This window comes from Oxyura jamaicensis, chromosome 1, assembly GCF_011077185.1.
Source record: "Oxyura jamaicensis isolate SHBP4307 breed ruddy duck chromosome 1, BPBGC_Ojam_1.0, whole genome shotgun sequence".
NCBI classification, from domain to species: domain Eukaryota; kingdom Metazoa; phylum Chordata; class Aves; order Anseriformes; family Anatidae; genus Oxyura; species Oxyura jamaicensis.
Genome location: NC_048893.1, coordinates 14,670,941 through 14,683,144, shown reverse-complemented (window position 1 = coordinate 14,683,144; position 12,204 = coordinate 14,670,941). Strand labels below are relative to the sequence as shown.

The 12,204-nt window shown below is 43.8% G+C and overlaps 1 protein-coding gene across 1 annotated transcript in view; it reads left to right on the top strand.

The window, feature by feature from the left end:
- The window catches only part of LAMB4 (laminin subunit beta 4), a 44,246-nt gene that overhangs the window by 10,759 nt on the left and 21,283 nt on the right, over window positions 1-12,204 (top strand). Inside the window, 11 exon segments of the mRNA XM_035343189.1 lie at window positions 83-203; window positions 1,506-1,694; window positions 2,719-2,898; window positions 3,586-3,695; window positions 4,660-4,739; window positions 5,738-5,888; window positions 6,524-6,655; window positions 7,698-7,883; window positions 9,074-9,195; window positions 9,673-9,793; window positions 10,758-10,935. Of these exon segments, the coding sequence (XP_035199080.1) occupies window positions 83-203; window positions 1,506-1,694; window positions 2,719-2,898; window positions 3,586-3,695; window positions 4,660-4,739; window positions 5,738-5,888; window positions 6,524-6,655; window positions 7,698-7,883; window positions 9,074-9,195; window positions 9,673-9,793; window positions 10,758-10,935 (1,570 nt within the window).

Sequence of the window (12,204 nt, the reverse complement as noted above, 5' to 3'; positions counted from 1 at the left end):
CTTCCCTTCCCTTCCCTTCCCTTCCCTTCCCTTCCCTTTCCTTCCCTGTCACCTTATCTCATCTGTTCTCACCTTATTGCAGGTCCATGGGAGATGTATCTGCCACCATAACACTGAAGGCGTGTCCTGTGAAAGATGTAAAGGCTTCTACAACGATGCTCCCTGGAGGCCAGCTGAAGGGGCACAAGATAATGCTTGCAAACGTAACTCAAGCATATAACATATAATTTTCCTTTTTAATTATTGAGGTTGGGGGCATGCAGCACAGTCCCAGCACAGTGCATTATGTGATGGTTTCTGGAATGGAACATTTCCCATGCATCATCTAGAAAGACAGATGGATTTGTGCATCCGTCAGTGTTGTGTAGCCCTACAGGAAGGAAAACTGTTTTACATTCTTATTTTTCATAAAAAGAAAATTAAAAAAATAAAAAGACAATAATGCAAAAAACAACAACAACAGCAACAAAAAACAACAACAACAACAAAAAAAAAAAAAAAAAAAAAAAAAACATTAATTGCTTAGCATAAGGTCTTTCTTGCAAATGAAAGAAGTGTTTAGACAAGACTGAATTATTTATTTCCACACTGGTGAATAATGCAAGAATAATACAGGAGGATCTGTAGCAAACATTCAGCCAGATCTCTCTTCGGCGGAGCGGTGTTCCCCACTCCATGTCAGGCACAGACCCCTGCATGGGTACTTGTCAAAAGATAGGGCTCGGTTCTGACTTGTGTAAGGCTCCAGCTACCCCACGGAGAAGGATGTGATGGAGGAGGTTACCTTACCTCACTGTCTCTCCTACCTTACCTTACCCAGGGTGCCTGCGGGGTGTTTTATGGGAGGATGCTGCCTCCTCCTCGGGGCAGCTGCTGCTCCCTGGAGGAGGGCTTATCTTCCTGAGGCAGGATCGGAAGCACCCAGAGTTTCTCACAGCGTTTGGCAGCCGGTATGTCAGCCTGAAATGGTGCCGCTCACGTAATGAGGTGCTGGAGCCTGCTGTCATGTTCCTCCTGGCAGCTCGTTTGACTTGGTTTATACTTTAAGCCATGAATATATGCCCAAGACAAGACTTTGAAATGACTCAGAACTACCTCCTGTGCAGACTGCTAACTTCTGCAGCCAATTTATTTAGCCTTCTTAACCATGTCTTGCTCCCTATTCTCTCCAACTTTTTTCCACAGTCTTGTGTTTTAGTTTTTTTTCAATTAGTCCCCAGTCTTAGCATTATTCCTACCTAATAAGTGTAAATCCTATAAACCTTGTTGATGGCAGCAAAACAAATTTGCTATAGAAGCATCATTTTTTGCAGAACCTGGACTCTGGTTTCAGGAAAATCTTGGCTTGACCCCACTGTAAAGCAAAAGGCCTGGGGTGCTGTAGTCTGTCTGGGACACTGAAATCATGTGACAAAGTAACCCAGTGTTAAAGGTAGACAGCAATGGTGGCAAGGCCGCAGCAGGAACCGTGGTGCTAAATATCTCCTGTCTGGTTTTGGTTGCAGGCTGTAACTGCAATGGCCATTCTGGCAGATGCCACTTTGACATGGATGTGTACCAAGCCAGCGGTGGGGTCAGCGGCGGGGTCTGCGAGGACTGCCAGGACAACACCACGGGGCAACACTGTGACCAGTGCAAGCTTTTCTTTTACCGGGACCCACGCAAAGTCATCTCAGACCCTCACGCCTGCCTCCGTAAGCTTGCCTTTTTTGGCTTCTATTTGCTTCTGTTGCATCCCCATACTTGAATGCTAATGTGGTTGCAAAATGGTCACCAAGCCTATAACATCCAAATTACCTTACAAAATAGCTGCATGACTCCGTTCTTGAAAGACCATTATACCAGGAGCTGCATATTCCGTCGTTGCCAAACTGGGGTTTGAAATCCAGCAGGGGCATCATCTTTGCTGAACAACATCAGTATAAATATCACTGGCAGTAGTGCTGTTGCTTCTGTGGTAGTAAGGGATTGCAGAAGAGGTGTGAAATGGTGGAAAGAGGAGTATATTTTACTAGGTCATGTATAGAAAAAACAAGCTTTCAGGCATGCAAACCCTTGTTTGGAAAGATGAGCTAAATTTAGTATTAGTGTAGGATGGGAAAGATTCTTTGAATATAAATTAATTTAATTTTAGTAATTGATTGGTGTGAAAAATCCTTAAGGAGCTAAGGAGAGGTTACAAAGGGAAGTGCTGTGGTAAATTTTAACTGCTGGGAGAAACAGCCAGTACCGAAGCAGAAAATGGAACGCATCATGAAGGCAGCATTCCCTGCTGATCCCATCCTTTCTAGAAAATAGTTCAGCCATGGTCAGCTCTGAGAAGCTCTGTGAAGGTGGCTCCTGTGTGGTACCCCCTGTAACCTTACAGCTTTCACAAAAACATCCTCGAAAGTACAGGGCCTGCTCCTCCCCAGGTGCTCTGGACAGGGTATGGAGTCGGTGAGTGACACCTATTTCTACCTAAAGCAAAGGGTAAATTTCTACCAAAGTGAAGACTGTAACTTTCCTCCAGAGAAAAAGCAGATCTTTGAAACCCTCTTGAAATACTTCTTAGTTGTGGCTGTGCATTAACTGTGAAGCATCCAACACAGCAGACAAGGATGAACATCTCTAATCTTTACAAGAACACTGAATTTTTGACAACCTGAAGTTCTATAATTACATTTTCATGTCTATACCTAAATATGCCTTTTTATGTCTTCTGGCCCCTGCCTGCAGCCTGCAGCTGTGACCCAGAAGGCACACTGCACAACGGCATGTGCGAAACCCACACGGATCCTGCTCTGGGGACGGTGGCGGGTCGGTGCCCGTGCAAGGAGAACGTGGAGGGTGTCCACTGCGACCGGTGCAGGGCGAACCACTACGGGCTGAGCGGCAGTGACCCTCTGGGCTGCCAGCGTATGTAAAGCACTGCTTTTGTTCTTCTTCCAAAAGCATTTTAAAGAGATGAAGGTAATAGAATGTACAGGCACACACGCTAACACACAGACAGATACTGTCCTCATTACAGAATACTCAGTTGCCTACTATAATTTTATGTCAAAGACATGTTGTCCCTGGGACAGCACCTGAGAAAAGCAAAGGTTGTCAGGACAGAAAATACATGAAATCACTTGCAGAATACATAGTATTTTATAATAGACCAGGCTCTTGTTAGTAGAAAGATCATTAAACATTCATTTTAATTGGGAAGGGAAGTTAAAACACATGAAAACTATTTTTGTACAAAAATCAGCACGAGTCATTCCTCTGAGCAAGGGTTGCTGGCAAACACATCCCACCCCTACTCAGGCATGCTGTGGCTTTGCAAGCTCATTATGCCCAGCACATGGTCCCCAGCCACATGGAAGGACTGTGCAGTGCAGATCAGCATGCAGGAACACATGGCAAAACACCACATCAAGCTGCCGGTGGCACTCCCTGTTCCCCTTGAGGGTCCCCACTGAGGAAGATGTAGGGTGTCAGGACATGTCCACCCAGAGGATGGAGACTGCCTGCCGTGCTGCTGCGACATCTAAAGCCAATGCCAGTCCTGCTGCATTCACCAGAGCCAGCAGAGCTAACCACACACTTCTCTCCCTGCAGCTTGCAACTGTGATGCCTCTGGCACTTTGCCTTTCTCCATCTGCGACCCTGCCACCGGCGAGTGCCTCTGCCAGCAGTTCGCCACAGGCCGACGCTGTGAGAAATGTGTTGTATGTACCCAAAGAATTGTTGTTAATGCTTCATGCTAGCTCTCCTTGCATGTGGTTGTAGAAGTCTCCTCTCCCATCCCCTGCCCCCCTGTGGGCTCTGGGGTGGCATTTCATCAAAGGAGAAAATGGTATCTGTTCTGTGCGTGAGACGTCATTTCTTGTGCGGTGACACTATTTGGGGAATATTAAATCCATCTGGTTTTACCAAGGGAGTGCCTCCACCCTGGCATGGGACAGCTTGGAGGTTTGCCCCTGGTGATGTCTCCATTGTTTTGACTCCGTGTTCATGGACTGGGATTGTGCCCACAGACTAGGAAAGCAGAAGGAGCTGAGTCCCTCAAAGTGTCCTTCATTCAAAGCCTTTCCTTAACAGACTCTGGGATGGGAAAAAGTGTCCTCTGTGCAGTAGGCTGTGAACTGCTGCTACCCCGACCTGCAGGGGAGGATGGGGAAGCTGTGGATTTAGCTGCTCTCAAAATATTTGTAGTCAGTATCCACACACACACACAAAAAAAAACAGGATCTCATAGTCTTTTTTTCCTGTATAAGGGAACAGTCATTTCCAAAAAAAAAAGTAAACGGATTTATTTGTAATTAATTTTACAGCGATACACTTCCATTCTGCATGGACACATTTGGTTCTTCTCTTTTACCTCATGCAAACATTTGTGCAATCAAACTGGACTAGGAGCAACACTCAGAAAGGAAAGGAAATGCAACGTTAAGTCCTCAGACCATCTTTGTTGTTTCCAGAAGGACTTGCTTGCACAAATGCATGAATATCTGGCCCATCTTGCAGTGTCTGAGCACCCGTGCAATCTGGTAGAAGAAGCAATCTCACATGGCCAAGCACAGGCAGACATCTCAGGAATGGTTCAGAGCATCAGTCATCCAAAAAAATAAATTATGTTGCTCTAAAAAATTACCATATATATATATATATATCACTTTCTTTTTATCTCAGGTGGGATACTGGGGGCTTGGCAAGAGCTTGTATGGCTGTTCCCCGTGTGACTGTGACATCGGCGGATCCCAGAATAACTTGTGAGTTAATGTTCTTCATCAAGATTTGTCCTGTTTTTAATTTTTGCAAAATGTTGGGCTAGGCTTTTTCATTAGGTTAACAGAGTCTCAGTGCAAGTGGGAAAAGACTGTTGTCATAATTATGACTGTTGTCATAATTTTATCACATATGAACACTACAAAGTCATGGTGAGATTGTGGAGATTTGATTGTGATTTTAAGCGGGATTTACCTTTTACCTTCAAAGCCAGCTTTGGATCAGCTAGAATAAAGACTAGTTTAACATAATGGTGACATTTTTAACTTAGCTTCCTATACATTCTTCAAAGATTCAAAAGCTAGAAATATATATATATTCCTAAAGCATTGGCTCATATTCAAAACATACCAATTTAGAGGCCAGTTTTGTTTCATTTGGGCTGCTCCAGTCTGTCAGGCAGGGGTTAGACTGTTAGACTTCAGACACATCCTTCTCAGACATCCTTCTCAGCCTTCAGACACAGAATCACATAGTCCAATATCATGCATAGTCAGCAGCTCCTCAGCATGTTTGGCATGTACTTTTCAGTACGTTAATCAAAGCTAGTAATCATTTAACATGTTAAGTAGGAGTGCAAGTATATGAAAACTACCATACCACTCAAACCAGAGGTCCTTCTGACCTCATGTTGTGTTTCTAAAACTGTGTGAGAGGTGCTTACAAAAGGATACTGTAATAGATACAGAAACAGATATGAGAATTGGATATAGGAATAGATGGTAACAGATGCTTAGGAAAGACAAGGATCTGTGCTCCTGGTTTTAGGCTAGATGGAGAAAGACAAGACATGTCATGTCTCCTAAGTGAGGAAAGAGAAGCACTAAATAAATACGGCATTGGAAAGAGGAAACAGTGAGGGTTGTTGGTGGAAATCCTCTTCCACAATGGAAGTGGATTAAATAATACACAATGGAAGAAATGAAACACAGCTAAAGCAAGGGTGGAGCTGAGCAGCTCTCTTTACCAACTCTTGCCCCAGGTGCTCACCAGAGGACGGTCAGTGCCAGTGCCTTCCCAACATCGTGAGCCGCCAGTGTAACGAGCCAGCCCCAGGCTACTTTTTTTTACCCCTGGACTATTACATTTATGAAGCTGAGCATGCAACGCCCCTTTCTGGCTCTGCACCCTTGGTATGTACCTGGATTTTTGGGTGTCATATGGAGAATGCATCCATATGGTGGTTGATACTAAGCAAGTCCCTTGCAGAAGAAAGCTCTAACAGGGGAAGAAACAAATCCCTTTCTGTGTCATTGGACTCAGTGCTGCTGCCCTGTATAAAGGTACTGATGGTAGCCCTAAAGAATTTGGCATTAATTCCACAACATTTTTAGAAATATTTTTTTCTACTCAAAACTGGGGTAGCTGTTCCCCATTTAAAGTACAAGTCTCGCCTTGCTGGAATGTGTCCCTTCCGCTGCTTACATTTTTAATAATGTTTTTTAATCTGATGTGTTGTCCAGAAGCTATGGAGAAGGAATAATAATAAAAATGTTTATTTTCAGGTCACATCCACAAATATTTAGCTATAATCACAGCCAGTAATCATCCTACAGTCCAATAATTAAATGGAAAACAGATGTCTGGGACAAAGCTAATTTTAAGAGTGAGGGAAAAGGTTTCCAGCAGTTGCTGGGCTGTGTTTCAGGGTTTCACCCAGCAGAGAACAGAGCTTATTTTAAAATTGGGTTTTCCATTTAGTTGCTTACCAACCCTTCACAACTGTTGAGACACTGATACCTCTTCTCTCTTTACTTCTACCTCATAGGTTAAACCAACCGCTCTTCCAAGGTGTGACATCTACTTCCAGAAGCAAGGATATGAGTTCATGATTGAAAATGGAAAGATTGTGTTAAACAGGAGCAAAAAACGAAGTGTAAGAAAAGCTGGACTTGGGCAGGTAAATAGGTGCTTTGTTATTTAAGGAAAGATTACAACAAATACTAAATTTAATCTTGCAACAGGGAGAGAAAATGTCTGAGCATGTGGAATTCACAGCCCTTAACATTAGAATCCTGACACAAGGGAAATCAGTTTTTTTGATACAGTTTAGCTGTATTTTTTTATATATATAATTCCTACAGACGGGCTCATTTTTCTATGTTCAGTGCCACTGTAGGCTCAGGTTCAATGAATTGTTTAGAAGGGAAGAGCCTCAAGAAAGGTAAAATCCGCACCACCACCACCATCTTTTTATTTTGTTTTGTTTGCAAGACATCTACAACATTTAAGTGTACCTAGATGTTAACATGGTACCTTCTGTATTTAAATGCTCCATCGTTGCAAGTCAGCTTTGTCATTTTAAGTCTTGATATTTATTTATTCAGCTAATGATGAAAAGTCCAGTCATGTACAAAATCAAGTTTAATCTGCTTAAGGTTTGCAGTGTGAATGTCTGGAGGTGCCAAATATACAGAGATGGATGGATTAATCTAGTCCTTCTCATGGCGGTTATAGCAAAGCTATAGGAAGCTTTTCTCTATCTGTGACCCTAAACATCCAACATGTGGGAGAGTTCTTAGCATGCAGATCATAGATTCATAGAATCATTAAGGTTGGAAAAGCCCTCCAAGATCACCTGGTCCAACCCTCCCCCTACCACCAATGTCACCCACTAACCCATGTCCCTAAGCACCACGTCCAACCTCTCCTTGAACACCCCCAGGGACGGTGACTCCACCACCTCCCTGGGCAACCTGTCCCAGTGCCTGACTGCTCCTTCTGAGAAGAAATGTCTCCTCATTTCCAACCTGAACCTCCCCTGGCACAACTTGAGGCCATTCCCTCTTGTCCTATCACTAGTTCAAAAGTGTGTTCAGAAAATGAGGCTGACCAGTGGCTGAAATAAGTAAATAATATGGCAAAAAACATTTCCTTTCCTTTTTTTCTGAGTTTGCCTGTTTGTAATTTGTGATGTTGTAAATGTCAATGTGTCTTTGCAGGATGCCATTCAGCTGGGACAGGGCTCAGCTGTGACGGTGGTTTTCAGGCAGCCCAGCGCTGGCCGGTCTGTCACGTGGACAGGAGCTGGCTTTGCCCATGTCCTCAGTGGAGCTGGGCTGAGATTTGCCATCAACAACATTCCCTTTGCTATGGACTTTGATATCTCGATCCGTTATGAGCCTGAGGTATTTGTGATTACTTGTGTGTCTTGTGATGTGATAGATGCAGGGTCTATTTTGACAATAATAGTCAACTCCTCCTGCTCTTTATTTTTAAAATGAAAATTGTTTGCCTGTTCATCCTTAACAACAGAGAAACATGCATTCTGCTGAATGCCTTAACTCCTAGCACTCATACTAAAAAAAAAAAAAAAAAAAAAAAAAAGTGTTTTCTAAGTATCAGAGTATCAGACAAATTTTCATCTTCTGGAGCTCCTCATTTGCTACCCTTGCTTGTACTGCACTTTTGTTCATGGTTCAGACACCTGCAAAATGCCAGCTCCTTCTGGATGAGCATCTCATATTTCTATCCAGGACCTTGGTAGGCATCCATCTTCCCAGTTGCTCCAGCTGGGCTCTGAGATGTGTGAAAACTGTTGGATATTAACCAAAATTGTAGAATCATAGAATCATTACGGTTGGAAAAGACCTTCAAGATCATCTGTTCTTATTTGATGTCTGGACAAAATTTCTCAGTGATGAAGATATGTCTAGGGAAATCCATTAACCCAAATCTGGTTAAATCCAAGTCCATAGCCATGTGTTCAAAGACATATGCAAGTGTTTTATCCATACCAGTTATTCATACATGCTTTGTTCCTTCCCTTCCCAGCTCCCTGGGACTATCCCACCACTCAAGATACTCCTTCTGTCTATTGTATTCTGCTCTTCTCCTGTCATTCTGAGGCAAACAAAACTCCCATTGACTTAAAACATGAGAATAATTTCACAGTGGGCTGCTTTGACGTTGCTTTTTCCTTCTAAGGACTGGATGAAACAGCTGAATTTGAAAGACTTGTGTAACAAAGTCACTTATGTTTGTTATTCCTTATTAGATGTGAGGGGAGGCACACAGTGAAGGTTATCTGTGGGACGACACGGTGCTGAGAAAGGAAACAACCCCAATGGCTTTAACAGAGCTGTTTCCATTTGCACCAGCTGAGGTCCCATTTCCACTGCTGCTATTCAATTAGCCAGTGCAAATACAATGCATTTTTCACCAATAACCTTATTTTTAATCCTATAAAGAACAAAGAGAAAACCTGCTTTGTCACTGCTATTTGCAACCACCCATTTGGCTTTCACAAACCATGGCAGGGAGAAAGTGTTTTTTTCAGGTATGAAAAATGATCGTAATTCTTGTCTTTTGTTTATAGACCTTAGAAGACTGGCTAGCAAGCGTCGCCGTTCAGCCCACTGGTGCTTTGTCAAGTCAACGCTGTAGAACCCAAGGCTTTTCACAGGAGCCACATGTGTTGGCTCTCCCAGCTGCGAAGAGGTCCAGCTATTCCTGTCCTTTCACTGTAGATTTCCTGTGTACAAATCCCTCGCTGAACCACTGCAACATGTTAAATCTGTGGGAAAGTGGGGATATTGGAAACACATGTGTGGCCTTTCCTGTTGCTGCCGTACCACAGTATGAGGCAGAGCAAAGGAGGGCAGGAAGAAGCAGATGCTCCAGCTCTCAGCCTGGCAGTGGCTCGCCAGAGCAGCCTTAGGTCCTGCTGGGGCTAATTGCTTTGGCAGAGATCCAGCTGAAGCTATTTCCATACAGGAAGGAGATACTGACCTAAAGACACTGTCATGGCTTATTCTCAAAACCAGGTTTTCAGGTTGCACCTATGTAAAGAACAGAGAGGAGCTGGGAGGGCAGAGAGAGCTCACAGCATCCCAGCAACTTGCCCTGTCCTGTTCTGATGAGGGACTGAGCATGTAACTGCTCTGTCCATAACTGTGCTTTGTTTCTGCTAAACAGGATCGCTCTTCTGCAAACTCCAGTCTGTCTGGAGCCAGGAACAGAGTATTCTGTGGACGTGTATTTCTCTCAGCCCTCTGCCTCTGGCCCAGAGGCTAAATCGTTCATCTTGATTGACTCTGTAAGTAATGCTGTCACAATTCCCTCTAGACTGGATTTATACCACTTTGAAGTTTGTTTGTTTGTTTAACATAGACTCATCCAAATATTTTAAAATTATTTACGGTGTCTTTTATCAGAAATCCAGGGAAGCTTGCTTCAACTTACATCCATTGGTGGTCTCTTTCCATGCTTATATATGGAAAGATAGGATTGCAACATTTACAATTTTTATGGAGCAATACCATAATAGCTCATCAAATCATATGTGTTGTGCATGTTAATAGCTAGAGTACATACCTCTAGAGGCTGCTCATTTACTGTGAACATATTCCACGTATGCTGACAAAATGGTGTGGTTAGGGACACACATTTTTCAATTCTTCATTCACCTATTTCTTTGAAAATCCATATAATATAACTGGACCTAATTAAAAAAATCACGGGGATTTCGAGATGGGTCCTGTCACTGGAGAAGTAAAATTAGTTCTGTGTTTTCCTGGTAATTATGTTCAGATGTTTCCCATGCTTCCACCAAAGCAGAAACTGGGTGTTAGTTTTGGGTCCTTCTCTTGAGAAAAGTATTTAAAAATTCATTCCTCTAATTGCTTCTGTAGAACTGAAGCTGACAAAGGGTGGCCATACTTGGACATAGAGCCTCCAGATTATTTTTTCCCTATCTCAGAAACACATGTAAAAATTTTGGCCTGCTTTTGGAGTAGTAAACATGGTACCTCTTAGCAGCAGAAACAGTTCTGAGCATATATCTGAGGTCTTATTATAATCCGACTTTTTTGTACACAGTCTCTTTTATTTGAGGAACGTGGGGAATGTCTAGACCTTCAGAATAAATGTGAATTTAGATTTAGAAATCCGGTGCTCCAGGCCTCTGTCCTTACCATGCGCACCACAGTCAGGGAATGTGGGAAATTCTGTTTTTCACTATATCTAAGCAAAAATATTTTCTTTTCCTCTTAACGCCACAGCTTGGACTTATTCCCAGAATCAGCTCTGTGGAAAACTTATGTAGTAAAAAGGATTTAGATGACTACCAAAAGTATCGCTGCATTGAAATTGCATCAGAAGTTGGACCTCACATCCTGCCCGAGGCATGCTCACGGCTGATAGCGAGCATGTCCGCCCGCATTCACCACGGCGCCGTCGGTAAGGGGTAACCCGCACAGACACCTGGTTTGGTCAGTTGCTGTTTTTTCCTTGAGTTTGTTGGGCATGTTGACTGGAGAGCTTTCAGTCCATGGTGGTGTAGGTAAGTGTAGCTGATTGGTATGGGCATGCTGGATACACCCCACTGAGCCCTGAGTGTGCTGCAAACATCTGTGGGTGGCGTGGCTCTTGAACAGCCATGGATCTTGAAGCCCATCACATGATGAGCTTGGTGGAGCAGCAAGATGGAGCAGTGCTTGTGTGTTTTCTGAAGAGCATTGCAACCAGAAGCAGCTTCACCTGCTGCCTAAAGCAGAAACTTGGCTAATTTTTGGCTACCAGAAAATGACAGGGAAGTATGTAAGCCCTCTCTACAGATCCTGCAAGACAGTTGGATGCCCTGGTAGAGCTCCAGGCCTGATGGCACACAAGCTGATGTGCTGAAACAAGTTCTCCAAGAAAACCTCAGTGGTGTCCCATTGAAAGTGCAGTGGCAGGGGGGTTTGAAACCCCTGGCAGTATCCTGACCCCATTGCCAGAACAGCTGCTGGGCTCTATGGCTCAGGGAACTTCTTTGATGTTGGGCCCAGAGTGACAGAGCTTCTCTGCACTTCCATTGACAGGAGTTGTCATTCTGGACACCTTTGGTGTTCGCATCCCTTGTGGAGATAGCTTTGATCCTTGCCAAGACCTAACAGCATCTCCTTAGTTTGTGCTGTCTTTAGAAGAACAGATGCCTCACTCACACATCATGCCATGTGGCCGTGGCCACACAGCTACAGTCTTCCCCTCAATTAAATTTGGGCTGCACTGATTCTGTGTAAACCTTCCAGTACGGTTCCCTGTAGTGATGGAATTCTCACTTTGGCTTTCTAGCACTGGCATCTGAGCATCCTGGAAAAACATCCTCTGTGAGTTAGAAGACCAGCTTTGTTCAGCAGGACAGTCTAAGTTATCCACAAAGTAGGAGACCATGCACAGGTGCAGGCTAAGCACTGCTTGCAGACCATGTCTGGTGCTGCAGCTCGGTGCAGATTTATATCAAACACTTCTAGAATTCAGGATATCTTTATTTAGATCTACATTTCTCTGTACCCCCGTCTGTCCTATCCCAAAGATAGGCTGAGGCAGCACCTTGAAGACGGGAGTTCCACCACCAAGACCCGTGCTGGTGCCTGGTGCACCACCACCATTAATGCTGCAGCATTGAATAATCCAAGCCATGGCTGTAGGTGGTTAGTGAATCCCTGATGAGAGGTCATCAAGCTC